We start from the raw sequence: 18,989 nt of genomic DNA, 5'->3' as shown, positions 1-18,989 counted from the left end.
GCCGAGATACTGGAATTTCTTCTACCATGCCTTCTTGAACTCAAATCAAATGAGTTGCAGAAATTTAGTTAAGCCTCTGCTCGGTAATGGAATTTCTTCTACCGTGCCTTCTTGAACTCAAATCAAATGAGTTGCAGAAATTGAGTTAAGCCTCTGCTCGGTAATTAATCCTATCCATGAGCATTTAACTGGTTTAATAGCGTAGTTTGCTTGTAATTGCATGCATGTAATGCATGCTTTAGGATTTCATTTTCTTGAAAATATTTTGTGATAGTTTGTAATCAAAGCACATTGCTTCAATGAATGCTATTTTTCAAGGTACAAAGAAATGTTGTCAGCCGGGTTAGAATGAATAATGAATTATTATAATTAAGTAATTTAAGGATCAAAAGAAGTTTCCGGTAATTGATTATGAAGTTTGAAGTTTGAGAACGTTTCATGGTTTAAGTGTTCGCTCTGTTTTAAAACCCCTTTATTTGACTGTTTGCATTGCAGGTTTTTCTTTCAATATTGTCATTGGTGCTAAATTTTTCAGAACTCTTCCTCTTTCCCTTTCCATCTTTTTCTCCATCCCATTCCTCTAAAGGTCGTCTTTACAAATATATTATTGATATTCGTTGCATTTTACCTCTCAATTACAAAAGAAACATTTAAATTCAGTAAAATAATATGATAGAAATATCAGAGTGGCAAGTGTATCAGCTAGAATTATATTGTACAAATGCATTATAAGTGATTTTAACTATAAGATATGTATTAAGTTCAAATGTTTGCATTTAACCAACAATCACATTACGAAAAGGTAGATACAACAACAAAGGCACAATGACATTAGCATCTATTGTATGAAAATCCACCACAATACAATATGAATAACATGTACATGTAGGATCTATAAGTTGTGAAGGTCATGTTAAAAGGAGGAAAGCCAGAGTGATGCAAGAAGGAAGTTAGAAAGCATATTAAATTGTCAAGTGAAATGTAAATTTTCATATTGTTCCAACATACCAAATAATTAAAATTTCATCATAAATTCTCAACACTATAATGTTCAAATTACTAATTGACAAGGAATAGAGAAGTACAATTACCAACTCTTCTCATTATCCCCTAAACTATCTCCTACACTGTCTAGTGAACAAAGGCCCTCAGAAAATTGTGGAAGTGTACAACACCTCAAACTATCTTTTTACACTCTTTAGCCTTATTCAAAAGTTTTGAGGAAAACCTACTTCTTCTTGTGTAACATCTTTGCTGCCTTGCAAAGTTCCTGTGATGGAAAAAAATAAAATGTTAAACATTACAAATCGAGAGGAGAAATATGAAATTTAAGACAATATAATATAGAATCTTTAGCCTTATTTTAAACATTCCAGTAAAACAAATTGCTTTCTCTCTTGAAACTATGGTACCTGCTAAAGCCCATTAGTTCCTTCTTGACCATTGACCTATGATGCCATGAATGTTAACATCAGGTCAAATTCAGATGCATACAACCACTTAAGTAAACTAATCTGACAACATTATTTAAGAGTACAATTGCAAATTACCTATTGATGTTTTCGTTGTACTATGGGCTTTCGGCCACGCCTTCCTGGTGGAATGAAGGGAAGGTTGTGCTTCGATGCCCTATGTGCATTGAGGCTTTTTAAATTCCAAAATCTCTGCCTTACTCCCACACAACATGAATCATACTCACAAAAATAAAGTAATCTGCTATCACATCGTTCAGTTCTATGATGAGTAGAGACCTACACAAACAATTTCAAAAATAAAATAATTTAATGGAAGTTCTATCTATTTGGTACGCTGTACAGAGAGATTATGCTCAGGGTTTGAGAAGGGTTATCTGTGAATCTGATTCACATTTGATGGTTTCTTTGTTGACTGTGAAGCTGTTGGATGGGGTTAATTGATGGATAGCTCAAGTTTTTTGATAGTTTCTCAGTTTCCTTGACAATGGAATTGTGTAGCAAATTGTTTGGCTAAGTGGGCATATGATTTTTCAGAGGGATGGAATATTGTTGACAAGAGTTCTTTGCCTTTGGATCTTTCTAGTGTATTAGATTAAATTGGACAAGAATAGGGTAGTTTAATGGTTGGCTAGGCCTCCAGTCTTGTGTTGTTGTATTTGTTCTTTGTGATTAATAAATTTGTACCCCTTTAAAAAAGAAATAGCAAATAAAACAATAATTGTAATAATAAATCCACCTTTTCTTCCTTAGGATCAGCGTTTCCCCCATTGTCAGCCTCATCGTTAGCCTTGCTCTCTACCACCTCATGATTAGTGGATCCATCCTCTTTATCTTCTTCTTCATCAACCTCATCTATCGCCATGCCATCCTCTCTGTCACCATTTTCCTCTTCATTGGCGTCATTCATTGCTAGGCCATCTGCTTCGTCATCCCCTTCCTCAGTCTGATTATCCTCCTAAAGTGAATGAAAGATATAATGTCAAAACTTTATCTCCTTCAGAAATTTAATATTTCTAAATCAATTTCTAAAACATCACTATTGAACATTGCAACACAAGACTAACACAAATTGGGCATCACTATTGAACATTGCAGCACAAGACTAACACAAATTGGGCATCTCTATACATTGCAAATTACTAACGTGTTAAATACCTCCTTGTAAACCCTCTACTTCTAATTTAGATTTGAGAATACATAACTAAAGAAAGTAGAGAATTCGATCTCACTAGCACATGAGGTTGATTTACATTCCACGATTTCAGATCCATTGTACAAAAGGGTTTATCTGATTTGAAAGGAGCAACAGACTCCAATCTCACGTGCTTATGAGAGGATGAATTGCCTGCAATAAAAATTCACTTTATTATTATACCGATCCTACTAAAAAATACAGTTCAAATGCAACTCCATTAGTTAGTTAAAACACTTAAAAATTTAAAAGGCTCTATTGTTTTAGACAAACTTTTACTCACCGAGGAAGGGAGGCATCCTTTTTGTTCTTTAAATTTCAGTCACCGCCTGAAACTCAGGGTTGTCTTTTTCATCAGAATCCAGATCAATCAGCAGTTTACTGTCTATTTGTTGATTTAAACTACGCTCATGATATTTGATAGCCAGTGTACAAGAGGGTTTATCTGATATAAAAGTAGCATCAGATTCCATTGTCCCATGCTTCTCAGATGCGAAAGAATGTCCAGGGTTATGTGATGAATTGCCTGCAACAAAAAATCACTTTATATTATTCCCATTCTGTTCAAAAAATACATTCAAATAACTCGATAAATTAGTTATGGAACTTTAAACAAAACCTTTTCTTACCCTGAAATGAAGATTTGCTTTGTATTCTTTGATTTTTTTCACATGATGTTTTATCGAAAATCTTGACTTTAAAGCATGACTTAGAAATGTATTTAAAAACTAGAAGATCACCCACTTCCAGCCCATAATAATTTACAAAGTTTATCCAGCCGTGTTGAAGTTCCAACTTTTTGATGGAACGCCATAACCGTACATTGAAGTTCTGCCCATCTGGGCCTTGCAACACCATATGTTCATCTTGGTCATTTATGATCTGGGAAACAAAAGCCGGAGGAATGCGCTACGGTAAACACAATGAACAATTAGATTTTACAGATTCTTAACAGTATACATGAAATAAAAAGAATAAAATATGTTGTATAGAGTTACCAGTTTCTCTGCAAAATCTCCAAGCATAATTTTGAAGAAAGAAGCAGACCCATCAAAGTATTCTTTCTCACGGTGTTTTTTATAACATTTCTGACTGCATTTTGGGCACGGCATATAGTGCTCTCCCGTTTCTTCTATCTCCATGGCAAATTCAGATGCAAAGCGTATAAGAAGAGAGTGAGAGAGAGTTGGGCACTGAGAGAATGTTAAGTGGAAGTAAAACCACTATCGCATTCCTAAATGAATGAATATACGAAAAGGAAGTTTTGGACAAACTCAACTTGCAGAGAATCTGAAAACAGACAACCTGGAATGTCAAATAGAATAACAACGGTGAGTGAAGAAGAGAACGATGTATTTTATAATGTGTTGCATCATAATCAAGAAATGCGGCGACGTGGTGGCCTTCTAAAGGCTTACAGCATGTGCGCCGCAGGCTTTACAAGCGCATGCATGGATGACACGTGCTCGACTGTAATTTTTTGAGAGTTCATAACGCGAGAAAAATGTATCACTGCCAACATGGAAATTGTTATCTGCCAAATCATTTGGCCGACAAAATTACACGTCTCTTCAATATTTACTCTTTTAGTCCTGAATCTGTTGTGAGTTCTGTGCCCCACTATCATGTAAATTGTGCCCAATTGAAAAATTACAAATGGCAAATGGAAGGAATGGTTTTGCGTTTTGGAAAGCGGGTGAGGAAATATTAATTGGAAGTCACAAGATGAAGATAGAAAAGAGTTGTGAACATTAAATTTGAGTACTGAGATGAATGAATCTAAAGCAGCAACGCCCTGCTTCTTAAAAACCACTATGGAGATCCCTCCAATACTTGTTTTTACTCTGCTAAATGTGATAAAAGACCCCAAGTTGTTGTATATTCTGCCATCTATCCTGTAAATTGTGCCCGATTGAGAAGTTCTGCCAGAAAGATTTTTGTTTTGGAAGGTGGGCGACGAAAGATGAATATAGAATAGAGTACCGAGATTGTTTTTGTTCATAACCACAAGATGAATATAGAATAGAATACTTCTGTACCCACCATTTTTTAAATTGCCTATGGACCACACAAAATGCGACAAGGCCTAAGAGACAGCACAGCTATTGTCCTTGTCTAGTGACATGCCTAACATACAAATCATTCAACATAACATACAATGGGACTTACACTCACTTGTGGAGGAAGCCTAATTAATTTTTTAAAATTAATTATTTTGATGTGTTACTGTTTTGTTTTATTTTATATATCATATTTATAAAGGGGATGATCTATATTTGTATAAATATAATATAAATATTATGGGAGAGGGTCTTATAGTGGAGCACCCTAGTTTCACACCTCTCAAAATTTGTCTTAAATATTTTAAATCAATTTGAATTTTGTACAAATATTTACATGTCAATTTTTTAAAACAATTTGGTTTTAAGTCCACATGGTCAAATATGCCACATCACATGCCTTTTTCGTAAGGTGTCCAAAATGGTCCAAAAATTAAATAAGACTCGTAGTTGTGCACTAAGTCATGTTTATTGGTGTGTTGATGTGGCATCACATATCTGGTTGCTTTTTCAAAATTAGTAGCATCTTTTTGGGGATAAGTATCGACATGACACTTATTGTACTCCACTAATAGATGAATTGTGTCCCACTACCATCCCCATTATAGGGCCTTCTCCATGGCATACTTATATTTAAAAAAAATTTAAGTGAAAATACAGCAAGAGATATCAAAATTGAAAATATTTTATATTTATAATGATAATGATCATCAAATTTGTTATTAAAAATAATTAAAAATATATATAAATAAAGCAGAAATGAGGTTTATCAAATAAAAATGTGTATAAGAATATTTTTAAAAAATAGGAAAATAAACCACAAGTAGAAAATTATTGAACTTAACATAGCCCCCAAGTAAACCTTTTAATAATTTTATTACTATGACTAATAACTAAAGAAAAGTAAAAAGGTTATTTTAGTAAAAAGGTTATGGTTCAGAGCTTGAATTGATATTGCAATTAAATTTAAAGTTTAAATAAATAAATAAAACAAGGTACTTAGTGCATTCCGGTCGAGGAGATCAAACGCATCACCCTAGGACTCGAACTTGGGTTCGCGACCTTGAGAGACGCTTACAGACTGTAGAGGGATGCGATCTTCACAATCGCACCACCAATCTTGAGGCTGGTTACAGTGAAGTCACATAGAATACAAATGATGCCTCTTGAAGCGATTGCAAAGCTGCATGAAGATATCCTATTTTTCAAGGATGGCCAAGCCCTACACCACACTCTGCTCACTTCGGCTGGTACATAGGGTTCTGCAAAACCTGCACTGCTAGTCGAGCCATCTGATGGAAAGCGGGATGACAAGGCATTAGAAAACTTCTTCTGGGACATTGAGGAGATGTTTTCTAACTTGCATGGATTATCCGATGAGGCCCAAATCAAGAAAGATGGTTCATTGTGTCTGTGCATAGATTTCAGAGGTCTTAACAAGCTCACTGTGAAGAACAAGTATCTGCTGAATATTGTCAAAAGATAATTTGATATTTCTATTTTTTTATTATACTTACATATATAACATATAATTAATATTGTTAATCTTGTAGACACTCAAAATTGTCCTGTTACTAATATCGTTAATTATTCTTCTATATTAATTAAGTGATCTTAATTATTTAGTTAATCCAATCCTATTTTTCTAAGTCAATATTCATCTTTTTTAGCAAAAAATAATTTTTCAATTTCCATCCAAATCATTTAATCAATAACCCTCCTTTTAAATTATTTAAATACTTTTATTATTTAATTAATTTTGAATTTCTAATTCAATTAAATGATCTTTATCATTTAATTAAATTGAATTAAATGATCTTTATCATTTAATTAAATTCAATTAAGAAATTATTCAATTGCCTGTATCTATGTCCCCTTAATCTAAATTTATTTTATTGAATTTCAAAGTAACTAAATTCCATCCAAATTTGAATTCATTTCATTTCCATCAATTTCAATTTCTTTTGACATTTAAAAATTTTTAAATTCAAATCAATGACATTTCATTCTAATTTCCTACATCAAAAGTCAAAATTCTAACTACCACTAACTTCTAGTCAACTTTCAATCAACTCATTCTAATAGATCAATCAATTCAATCTTCTAACCAATCAATTTAGTCCACACATCAATCAAACTAGTTAATGAACCCATCAAATTCATTAAAAAGTCAATTAATCTTCATGACTCAATCAAATGGGTTATACTTTCAATCAATTTGAGAGTTCTTAATCTATTTTGTATCAATCATTTTCCATGGTAGATCGATTCTGTTGTTGAATCCATATCAACCATTCATCAAAATTTAGGAAGTCTATGAATTGAACTTCAGTCCTTCATTATTGGTAACCACTATCTTCGGATTCTTGTGTCAAAATATTACAAATTTTTCATAGTGCAACTCTATGAGCCAATTTTCCACAAGAAGCAAAAGAACAATAGAAGAGATATGCTAAGATTCAACATAGAGTATTTTTTGATTTGATTCATTTTATTGTTAAATTTATTAGCGAACTCTTATTGTCTTACGATCAAAGTTGTTAATTAGGTTCATTTTTTTTGCCTACCTATTAATTTAATTAGCAATGGTAAATTCTGTTAGACTTGTGTGAACAATGTTGTCATTGATTTCAAACTAGTCATCTAGTTTGGACCAGACATTATATGAGGTTTGGACATTAGTCTGGATGCAATGGATGTTATGGTTGTTATTGTATCAAAGGATTGTATGTAGTCAGTATGGATGTGTAGTTCAGATGTTGCGGTTTTGGTCAGAAGTTATTATGCAATATGGATAACCTTGGATGATGAATTTAGAGGTTTCATTGAGTTCTCATTGATCCCGGTATCACGGTGTTAGGTATTCTCATTGATCCTGATATTAGTTACCTATCCCAGTGTTAGCAGTTTTGGTAATTATCAGATGTATCTCATAGAGTTTTGTATTGCAGTTTTATTGGTACGCATGGAGCCTACATTTTTTAAATATTGGGCTTGATCCTATGATTATGGGTCAGTATTCTTGGGTTTGGATGACCCTATCCGTTTCTAATAATCTTGGTATATGCATTAGCAATCAGATTATGTAAAGGAAGCATGTAGAAGTCTTGCGGAGGCTAACATAATCATATTGATAATGTGTTGGGCTTGGCCAACACACTATTTTATATTTGTGCCCTCCAATATATACATATACATATGTAGTAGCATAATGCAGAAGTAGAAGTAGAAGAAGAATAAGAAAAAAGGAGAAACAGATTGAGTGAGTGAAGGTGTGTGTGATATGCAAAAGAAATTTGGAAACTAGGATAGCAGTATCTGTGAAGTGAGTTGCAAACGCAAATAGTGTTGCAGTAGTTCTTTACTGGACTTGTTGCGGGATAGTTGTACAAAGATCTGTAATCGGATCTACTGTAGAGTTTGTGATTTATAATTTGAGATTAAACATGGAATTGATTCCATGCATTTGGACATGCAAACCTTCTTAGTTCAACCTTTTCAGTTGCAGTGAGCATTTTGACAATTAGCCATCTCTTTGTATATTTGGAGTGAGCAGTTTGACAGTGAGCCATTTTTGTAATCTGGTGATGAGCCACCCCTTTGTAAACACAATTATAACTAGTTATATTCTTTTGAGAGTTAACACTCTCTGTGGTTTTTCCCATTTGGGTTTTCCATGTATAAATCCGGTGTTCATCTTGTGGTTATGTTCTTAATGTTTATTTTGTATTAACTGATTTATATTAGTCAAGTTTGTTTGATATTTTTGTGGATAGTCATAATTGGTGAAATTTTTTCTTTAATTTGTGGGAATACTGATTCACCCCCCTTCTCAATATTTTGGTGCTTTCAATCTGATCAACAGATTGCCCTCATATAAATTTTGGTGAACTTGGCATGAAGTCAACAACTCTATGATTTTTTTATATTTTTGTGACATTCTAGGTGCAAGTTCAAATTTTCACAATCGCACTTAGATTTTCATATTTTTTCTAGCGATCTTTGCATTTGCATATTATTTATTCCTTATTTATTAAATTGATCGTGCATCTATGATATTATCAATGTCGTATTTGTCTAACAAAAAAGTTTGCATTTGTGTGAAATTAACTTTGCATTTGTCCATGAATTTAATGAGCCTTGTTGAGGTATAGGGTTTCAATTTTGTTCTTTTACTGGAACATTTTCACTAATGTTTTGTGCATAGGAGAATGTATTTTTTGTCAATAATAGGATGACTCGCATAATATGACCAAATATTCCAAGGCAACAGTTGTAAGCTCAACAAATGCATAAAAGCAAAATATATCTTCAATGAATTTGACAAAAATATAAGCCTTACTATTTATCAAATGTGTTTGCTAGCTTACACCATGCATTATAACGTATCACCTATTCCCATCTTAATGTTTTAATTTCGTGATATATTTTAGAATTAATGTTTTGACAAATTTCGACAGACATAGACAAATATTCGCATCTGTTCACAATAATTTATGCATTCATTTGTAATTGTTCTTGTATCCATACTCAATTTTTTTTTCATTGGTCTACCTGGAGTTTTGCATTTGTCATGTTGTTGTTTCACATTTGACTAGTAATTTACAGTGAGGTAGTACTTTGACTTTTCTTACATTTCTTGCTTTCAGTTAAGGTCTTATATTTCTACATGGATTAGTGAGTTTTTCTCACTACTAATATTTCATCTTTAGCATTTGGTGTTTGTATTTGAAAGATAAAAACAAACAAAAATACTTAGAATTAGTGTTCTTATAGAATGTGTGTTTTTTTCAAGCTCACTCATATTTGGATCTAGTGCACTAAAGATAACATATGCTTGAATTGCTTGTGCACTTGCACATTCTGTGTAGTATCCATTTTATTTTTTTTAGAAGGCTTGCCTCTTCAAACAAGTGATCACTCCTAGAAGGAGGAATGACTAAACTAGATTTTCTGTTCAACTGCTATATAAACAAGTAGCAAGACAAATATTATCTTATAGGGTGAATATGACATAGGTGCAATATGAGTTCGATAGCCTTCGAACATCAAGGCCCATTAAGGGTTGTAAGAGCTGGTAGTGGGTGTCCTAGTGAGTTTGTATGTGGTCTTGCTCCTCAAACAATTACTAAAAACCTTTTTGTAGAGATCCACCCATTATTTTGACCAAATATTGTGATTGTTTCAGTGGAAGGGCATAACTAGTTTTTCCCTGAAGATACTCACCATAGGGCTCCTATAAGATGAAATGGAAATCACTAGCTTAGCATAAGCTACTTGTATGTTCTTAGAGAAAGCATGATTAGGTCATCCTTCTAGTCCTCGAGGTCCCTGTCTATCCTCTCTCCCATTTACACGAGTGTATATAGCCATTCAAGGTGTCCCTACATTTGCATTAATGAAGATTCCAAGTTGTGTGCTGAAATAATTGCAATAAAGCCTTGTCTTTAAGAGGTAAATACTATCTAAATCATTTACAATTATGATACTATCAGTGAAAACTTGTCCTGAATTTGGCTTGTGAACATACAATTATGTTTGTAATGCCCTACAAAGGAACCCTAGAAGACAACTCATCTAAATAACTAACCTCAAGAAGACAAACATATATATATATATATATTTTTATATATTTTAAAAATACATTAACTCATTAAGCTATAATAATGAATAGCATAATATTAAACACGATCTAAAAATTTATCTAAGCACAAGTAGAGACAACTAAAAATAATAACATCTATGTCCTCTAAGGTCCCCTAGCATCGCTACAAGGCTTGATGCTAACACTTACTAAGACCTAAGAATCAAATGTAATCTAACCATTACATAACATAGTGCCTTCACACCATACTTAGCAAACAAAATTAGCAAACAAACTTAGCAAACAGAGTTCATAGCAGTTGGACATCCAAAAATCAGAAAAATGTTTCCATTTTAATATTTTTTATGCAACATGCTCAGTACATCAGAAAGACAGTTGCCTTTGGATCACACTATTTCCTATTTAAGTTGTTGTTTCCATTTTAATCAATTTTAGGCAATTTTCATCGACTTTAGTATTTTATCAAAGGCCTTAAAACGGTGAGTTCAAAGGTTTCCCGTAAATCCATTGATGAAAATTGTTAATCAATAATCCTATCCATAAGCATTTAACTGGTTTGATAGTGTAGTTTGCTTGTTAATCAATAATACATGCTTTAGGACTTCATTTTCTTGAAGAGATTTTGTATTAGTTTGTAATAAGTTGAAGGCTTCGCGAGCCGTGCAGACAAAAGATGCACGTGGTACAAAGAAATGTTGTTAGCTGGATTAAAATGAATGAATGAATTATTATAATTAAGTAATTTAAGAATCGAGAGAAGTTTCAGGTAATTGATTATGAAATTTGAGAACATGCATGATCTTAAGTGTTAGCTAAACTTACTTTTCCCCATCCCATTCTGCCAAAGGTTGTTTTCACAAATATATCATTGATATTCGTTGCATTTGGCCTCAATTACAAAAGCAACATGTAAAATGCAGAATAATAATATTAAGATAGAAATATCAAAGTGGCAAGTGCATCAGTTTGGATTCACATTATATTTTACACATGTAATATAAGTGAAATTAACTATAGATGATTCATAAGCTATCTATTAAGTTCAAATGTTTGCATTTGACCAATAAATATATTGAGAAAAGGTAGATACACAACCAAAGGCACAATGATAGCAACATCAATTGAACATAAATCCATTAGAATATGATATGAATAACATGTACAACAAAATATACAATCTTTAGCATCATTTTAAACATTTCAGTAAAACAAATTGCTTTCTCTCTCAAAACTATGGTACCTGTTAAGGCCCATTAGTTCCTTCTTGACCATTGACATATGATGCCATGAATGTTAACATTAGATCAAATTTGAATGTATAAAACCACTTAAACTAATCAAACAACAAGATTTAAGAGTACAATTGAAAATTACCTTTTCATCCAACTTTTTTCTTTCTATCAATGCCAATATTTGTTTCATTCCTTCCTCATTATTTTTGTAAGATTGCATTTCAGTGTCAACCTCCTCCATTATCTTTGAATTCAACTTTTTTCTTTCTATCAATGTCATTATTTGCTTCCTTCTTTCCTCATTATTTTCGTAAGACTGCATTTCAGCTTCAACCTCATCCTTTGCTTTGCCAAGGAGTTGACCATTGACCTATGAAGCCATGAATGTTAACATTAGATCAAATTTGAATGCATACAACCACTTAAGTAAACTAACCAAACAACATGATTTAAGAGTAAAATTGCAAATTACCTTTTGATCCAACTTTTTTCTTTCTATCAATGCCATTACTTGTTTCCTTCTTTCCTCCTCATTATTTTTGTAAGATTGCATTTTAGCTTCAATCTCCTCCATTACCTTTCGATTCAACTTTTTTATTTCTATCAATGCCATTATTTGCTTCCTTCTTTCCTCCTCATTATTTTTGTAAGACTGCATTTCAGCTTCAACCTCCTCCTTTGCTTTGTTAGGGAGTTCCTCATAATTTTGTACTCAATGTGATCTACATTTACGCTCAGTTACATGCCTTTTTTTGTACAATATGGCAACCTCAATTGGCAGTCAACATCACTTTTCCTCTTTTCATTATACTTTCTTATTTTCTCTAGTGAAGGAGGTGGATGTTTTTGTTGTTGTCCTATGGACTTTCGGCCATGCTTTCCTGGTGGAATGAGGGGAAGGTTGTGCTTTGATGCGCTATGCAAATTTTAAAGTTTTCAAATCCCAAAATCTCCATCGTACACCCATGCAACATGAACCATACTGACAAAAATAAAATAATCTACCATCGACCCGTTCAATTCTATGATGAGTAGAGACCTGCACAAACAATTCCAAAAATAAAATAACATACCGTTTATAATGAAAAAGAATTGAATGTATAATGTTTAAACAATGACAAATAATATGGTAATTGTAATATTAAACCCACTTTTTCTTCATTATGATCAGCCTTTCCCTCATTGTTGGCCTCATCGCTAGCATCGCTCTCTACCTCCTCATGATTAGTGGAGCCATTCTTTTTGTTAGCATCATCCTTTGCATGAGCGTCATCCATCACCATGCCATCCTCTTCGTCACCATCATCCTCTACATTGGCCTCATCCATTACCACATCATCCTCTTCCTCAACCGGATTATCCTCCTAAAATGAATGAAAGGTATAATGTCAAAACTGTTTTTTTTTTTCCCTAGACCTTCCCCATTTTATTGACAGCCAAGAGTCACAACTTAGAATTCCTCTTTAGATGTCCCTATTGGGAATTGAACTTGGGTCTCCACAGTGAGAACCCAATGTTTTAACCAGTTAAGCTCAACCCCTTGGACATAATGTCAAAACTATTATCTACATCATAGATTTGATATTCTATATGAATTTCTAAAATTTTACCATTGACGCACTGCAACAAAAGTATAATACAAATTTGACATCTAATCATTAACCTGTTAAATATCTCTTTATAAACCCTTTACTTCTAATATATAAAGAGAGAAGGGAATTCGGCATTGCATTATTTCACATCTTTGTAAACCCTCAACTTCTAATTTAGCTTTTTAAACCCTTACCTTCTAATTTAGATTTGAAAATATATTTATATAACTAAAGAAAGTAGAGAATTTAATCTCACTATCATGAGAGGTTGATTTATATTCCACGGTACGAGCATTGAGAGAAGGTTGAGTGAGACTAAATACACTATCACATTCTTATCAGAGAATGTTGACAAGGGACTTTTTGGACAAACTTAGTACAGAATGATGCATTTTTATAATATTAATGGCCAGAGTTGTGTGATGAATGATACCCTAATGTGTTTTGTCAGAGTCAGGAAATATACATTAATATGTTGATTCTGACAGAGTTGAAATAAGGTGACGTGTTGGTCTTCTAAAGGCATACAACGCGTGTGGAGCTGGCATTACAAGCCCATGCATGGGTGACACGTTGCCCTAAAATTTCTGCTCTAGCATGTGTTCGGCTACAATTTTCCCAGCAATTTTAAAGTCAAAACTTGAAAAGCAGCTATCTGTTTATACCGGGAGAAAAATGTACTACTGCCAAGGTGGGAATCGTTAAAATTATAACTTGTCTATTCAATTTTTCCTCTTCCCAGATCTGTTTTTAGTCGTCAATCTATTGTGAGTTCTGTGCCCCGTATTTCGTATAAAACCCATCCAATACATAAGAAAGCTGGTACGCGTTGTGGTATGTGCTTAGCTGGGAAATTGCAAATGGCAAATAGGAAGAATGATTTTGCGTTTCGAAAAGATTGTTCAGATAAGTATGGAATCAGAAGATGGGAAAGTCACAAGATGAAGATAGAAAAGAGTTGTCAATAGAAAAGAGTTGTCAACATTAAATTTGAGTACCGAGATGAATGGATCCTAAACAACAAGAAAGAAGAGTTGTTGAGTCGGTGAATGAAGAAAGAAGAGCAGTGAGAGTTAAGTAAAGAATCCTAAGCTTCTTAAAAGCTGTTGCAGTGCACCATGCCAAAATCTGATCCGTTAAATGCTTGCTGCTCACCTTGTAAATTGTGTATGGAGCACACAACTATTCTAAGATGTGCTTGTAAGACGGACATAGCTATTATCCTTGCACAGTTACATACAAATCATCATATAAAATGGCATACCATCATTCAACATAACAAGGCATACCATCATTCAACATAACATGTTATGGATCCACATCCACTTGTAGAGGAAGCACAAATGTAAATAAGTAACATTTCGATTTTCTAAATTTCTGATAAAAAATGGACAACAAATAAGCATACTCTTAAGAATGAACATTATCTTATTTCATAACACTATTGCTCTATGAGTTGGTATTCTAATTGCAAGTAAGCAAATCTAAAGTTTTTGATGAAAGAATGTTTTAAGGCACAATACATGAGAAGGTTAACACACCTTGGACTCTAGATTTGGAGACACAGTAGAGTTACACAGATTATAAATTAGTTTGGTAGTATGCACATCCCCTCCCTAAGTTGACGACCAAACTGCTTCTAATGCATGGAGCGTATAGGATGCTAAAATACCAAAGATGTGCCTTATAATTTTGGCTTGAACTCCCACTTTGGACATGAGCTTTGGCTACATGATTTTTGGGGCGTGAAGTTGCTTTTCTTAGCCCTATTTTTTATTATCAAAATTCAGAGTAAGCTAGTGCACCTTCTTAGACATTTTTTTATTGTTTGGCAATCTCCAACTCAAACTAAAAATGAAACTTCTTTCTTAGCCATGCGAAAAGATTTGGATGCGAAATTAGTATTTTGATCTTTCAAAAATTCTTTAACCGACTGTACCAAGATTTTATTGAATGCTAAAACAAAGAAAATTTTGATCACAAGTGGTCGACAATCTGATGAAAAGCATGGTTGAAATATTGAATAACCGAGGTCAGCTCCTTTTAATTTGGCACTTTAGTGTATTTAAGCCTAACTACAAAGTCTTTCAAAACTTTAATTGTTTCCTGAATATTTGAATTGAGGGAGTTTTTCCTGCATTTTGCCCAATTCTTGTTTGATTACCAACATCTTTCAATACTGTCATTTGTACATTCTCCATGCAGGGTTGCTTTAAGTTCTTGTACAACACTTTGGGTATCTTTTACTTTTTCCTTGTTCTCCCACAATGTACATGAAGTGAATGAAACAAATTCTTAAACCCTTAGTAACAAAATATTATCTGTATTACAACTATCAAATACATTGTCCTTGGATTTCTTATATGCATTCATTATCATATTGATGGCCTAGATTCACTCTTTAGGAATTTCCATATTAAAATTATCGAGCATTGGTTTAATCTTTAGGCAATATAAACAATGCATAACCATTTTTTATATTTCTACAAGCATTATAGAATAACGTCATGAAGTAGAGAGCCATTAGCCATATAAATAGAATACAAAGATCTATTTTTATTACCATTACATCATCAATATAATATAACTAAAATGATCTATGAGAATTAGCAATCTCATGTGAAGATAAAATATATGTATCACTCTCAATGATAAAATACATAGATAAAAATACAGTGCTACGAATGATGAAAGATACGAGCATGGTGCAATGACATATCATGCATAGAGGAAACGCGTACATCCATAAGAGAAAATTACATAAGAGTATCAAGGATGGAAGCATCATGAATAATAAAGCATAAAAAAATATAGACAACATCAAATCTATATAGTCTTATGACAGTGATGTAGAGTCATATAATGTCACATATCTATAATATAAATATATATGCACAAAATTGTCATATAGGCATACAACAAAGGAACTTAATGTGATCACTTTTGTCTAGGTGAAGGGAAGACATCATGGGGTAGCTTTGACCATCTAGTGGATGGAGAGGCATACAATGATGGGTTTTCTTTTAACTGATTGACTTAATCTCCTATCTATTTTTTTTTGGAGCTCCACCCAATACAATAAAAGTGTATACATTAATATATAAAACATTATTAGAATGACATATAACGAAATAATCATTATTATGATCTCATCATCTTAAAAAAGAAATCCCTCTTCATCTATAAGATGAGTAGGTTCACAAAATAGTGTTGTGAAGCCTTACAACAAACATCAAGATACATATTAAAAAAAAAAATGAATATTATTTATATTTTCACTAATATACAGATAAAATAGCAAATAGAATATTTTATTTCTAATCTATCTCATGTACCTTTGTCAAAGGCATTGAAGATGATACTATGGAAACAACTTCATAGTCTAGTGTGGTATGAATATGAAAATGAGCATTAAAAGAGTGCATGTGTAGCCGAGCTAGTCTGAAGGTGAATCATGAGGCATAGTGTTAGGCTAATGATCCTGGTGCTACACATCAACTCTAGTTTGATTCTCACTAGGATTACCACAAACCCTTTTGTCAATGGGCCCTTGGTCTACTGGTGAATTTGAATGGCTCCAAATGAGCCTGCTAGGGATCAAGTCTTGCAGAGTGCAAGCCTCGCCATCATAAGGGATGAGGCTGAGATCATGCCCTGGCAAAATTTGGCAAAATGGATACCCCTTTGTCCTTGGCTCTTAGAAGAAGAGGTTGAGCCTATTGGCTCATTCCCCTGTATCGGGTGGCAAAAAATACTTTGTGAAGGCCCTCACTGGGTTGGCATCTCACGGGCTTCATGTCCTTTCTAGGTTGTTGTGCTCACAGGTCTGGACCTCCATCAAATAAAAAAAAGGAGCATTAAATTATATAAATAATTTAAAATAAAATAATCAAGCTTACCTCAACATAAGATGTATGGCAACTCCAACATGTGATTTTTAAAGTCCAACATTAATTTGTTCAATATCCTTTGTGAGTTCTAATATTACCATTCACACAAGGTTAAACAATTTATATGTACCATGTTATTAGGTTTTTACTAATACATATTTGTGTACTCAACCATGTTGTGTAATAAAAAACTGAAAGGCCATTAAATGTACGATGAACAGTTCAACCCTAAAATTTTTGTTACAATCATTATAGTAATTTAGTTGATCTTATATTTTCAAATGAAATACAATAAATTGAATAAGACCTTGTTCAAATTTTACCTATTTATCAATGCCAAATTATATTTCATTAAGTAGCTAATCTATTAAGATAATATAATCTAATAAAGACATGTCTCGTTGTTGGCTACACGTATCTTGATCATCCTTAAAACCCATAATAAAAAAAATAGAAAAAAATCTATAATTTTGACATAAGTGAGGTGAATCTTGAGACCCCTTAGACTCAACCCCATTACCTTGTATTAGACACTTAATATACTATAAAAATAATTGATTGAGTTTATTGACAATAAGTTCTTGACTTTGATAAACTCTTTTACAATGGAAGGGATTGAGGAATTCTTAATGTCTAATATGGAAACAACTTCATATTCTAGAGTGGTTTGAATATGAAAAAGACTATTAGATTATGTAATTAACTGAAAATGAAATAATGTTATTATACTATAAAAATCTACCTAGAATTATTTTATAAATATATAATGGTCTTAAAAATAATCAAGCTTACCTCCACATAAGACATATGGGCAATACAACATACTTGTGATAAATAAAATCCAACATTAATTTGTTCAATATCCAAAGTGACTTTTAATATTACCATTCATATGAGGTTAAAATAATGTGTACCATATTATTATTTCTTAATTAATGCATATTTATGGCCTCAACATTGTCGTGTGATAAAAAATGAAAGGCCATTAAATGTAGGATGAACACTTTAACCCTAAAATTTTGTTACAATCATTATAGTAACTCAATTGATCTTATATTTTTAAATGAAATATAATAAATTGAATTAGACCTTGTTCAAATTTACCTATCTATCAATGCCAAATCATATTTCATTTAGTATTTAATCTATTAAGACAATTCAATCTAATAAAGATGTGTCTTGTTGTTGGCTACATGCATCTCGATCATCCACAAACCCATAATCACAAAAATATAAAATAAAAAATCTACAATTTTGACATAAGTGAGATAAATATTGAGACCCCTTAGACTCGCCCTCATCACCTTGTATTAGACACTTAATATGATATAAAAAGGATTGATTGAGTAGATTGACAATAAGGTCTTGACTTCGATACACTCCTTTACAATGGAAGAGATTGAGGAATGATTAATGTCTACCCTTGCAAGGGATCTCATTGCTTAGTTTTGGACAGATTGTGCTCCCACTATATCTTGTGTAGAGTGCCAACCCTACCTTGGAACTCTTGCATGCCAAAATAGTTTGGGATTTCATTGTAGACAAAATTTTAAGAGTTTTATCAAATGTACTATTAGGCCTCATTGTTATTGCATGAAGAACGATTATAAATTTAAGAAACCCACTCTCAAAAAATTCTATAAAATCTTGGTGAATATTTAAATTTATTTTTTAAAAAACAATAATATTTTTTATTGGTGAATCTTTCCTTTTTTTTAGAGAAAAAAATTTATTGGCAATTTTTTTATATCATTTTTTGGTAGAAAATATTGGTGAACCTTGGAAAATAATAAGAGCATGCATTAATTAATATTGCGAATCCTTTCATTTAAAAAAAATAGTCATTTATAGAAAAGTAAATGCCTAAAGGTGGAAATCATTAATGAGTTTAAGGGGTAGAATCTACATTATTTAGTTTCTACCATTAACTTAAAATAATCTAA

The 18,989-nt window shown here is 32.6% G+C and overlaps 2 protein-coding genes across 2 annotated transcripts; both read right to left on the bottom strand.

Moving 5' to 3' along the window:
* Positions 1–1,523: 1,523 nt before the first annotated feature.
* On the bottom strand, positions 1,524–3,170 carry LOC131075220 (uncharacterized). The gene is made up of 4 exons (XM_059209390.1): positions 2,951–3,170; positions 2,705–2,820; positions 2,212–2,430; positions 1,524–1,751 (listed from the first exon to the last, which is right to left on the bottom strand). Exons 1-4 carry the CDS (start codon positions 2,964–2,966, stop codon positions 1,551–1,553), a joined length of 552 nt encoding a protein of 183 aa, XP_059065373.1. The 5' UTR covers positions 2,967–3,170; the 3' UTR covers positions 1,524–1,550.
* LOC131856984 (B3 domain-containing protein Os02g0598200-like) lies at positions 2,979–12,222 on the bottom strand. Its single transcript, XM_059208961.1, has 5 exons — positions 12,037–12,222; positions 11,707–11,934; positions 3,666–3,860; positions 3,297–3,576; positions 2,979–3,193 (listed from the first exon to the last, which is right to left on the bottom strand). Exons 1-5 carry the CDS (start codon positions 12,220–12,222, stop codon positions 2,979–2,981), a joined length of 1,104 nt encoding a protein of 367 aa, XP_059064944.1.
* Positions 12,223–18,989: the final 6,767 nt, after the last annotated feature.

Source organism: Cryptomeria japonica, chromosome 7, assembly GCF_030272615.1.
Source record: "Cryptomeria japonica chromosome 7, Sugi_1.0, whole genome shotgun sequence".
Lineage (NCBI taxonomy): Eukaryota > Viridiplantae > Streptophyta > Pinopsida > Cupressales > Cupressaceae > Cryptomeria > Cryptomeria japonica.
Note: the sequence above shows the minus strand (reverse complement) of the source record. Positions and strands in the feature narration are given on the sequence as shown.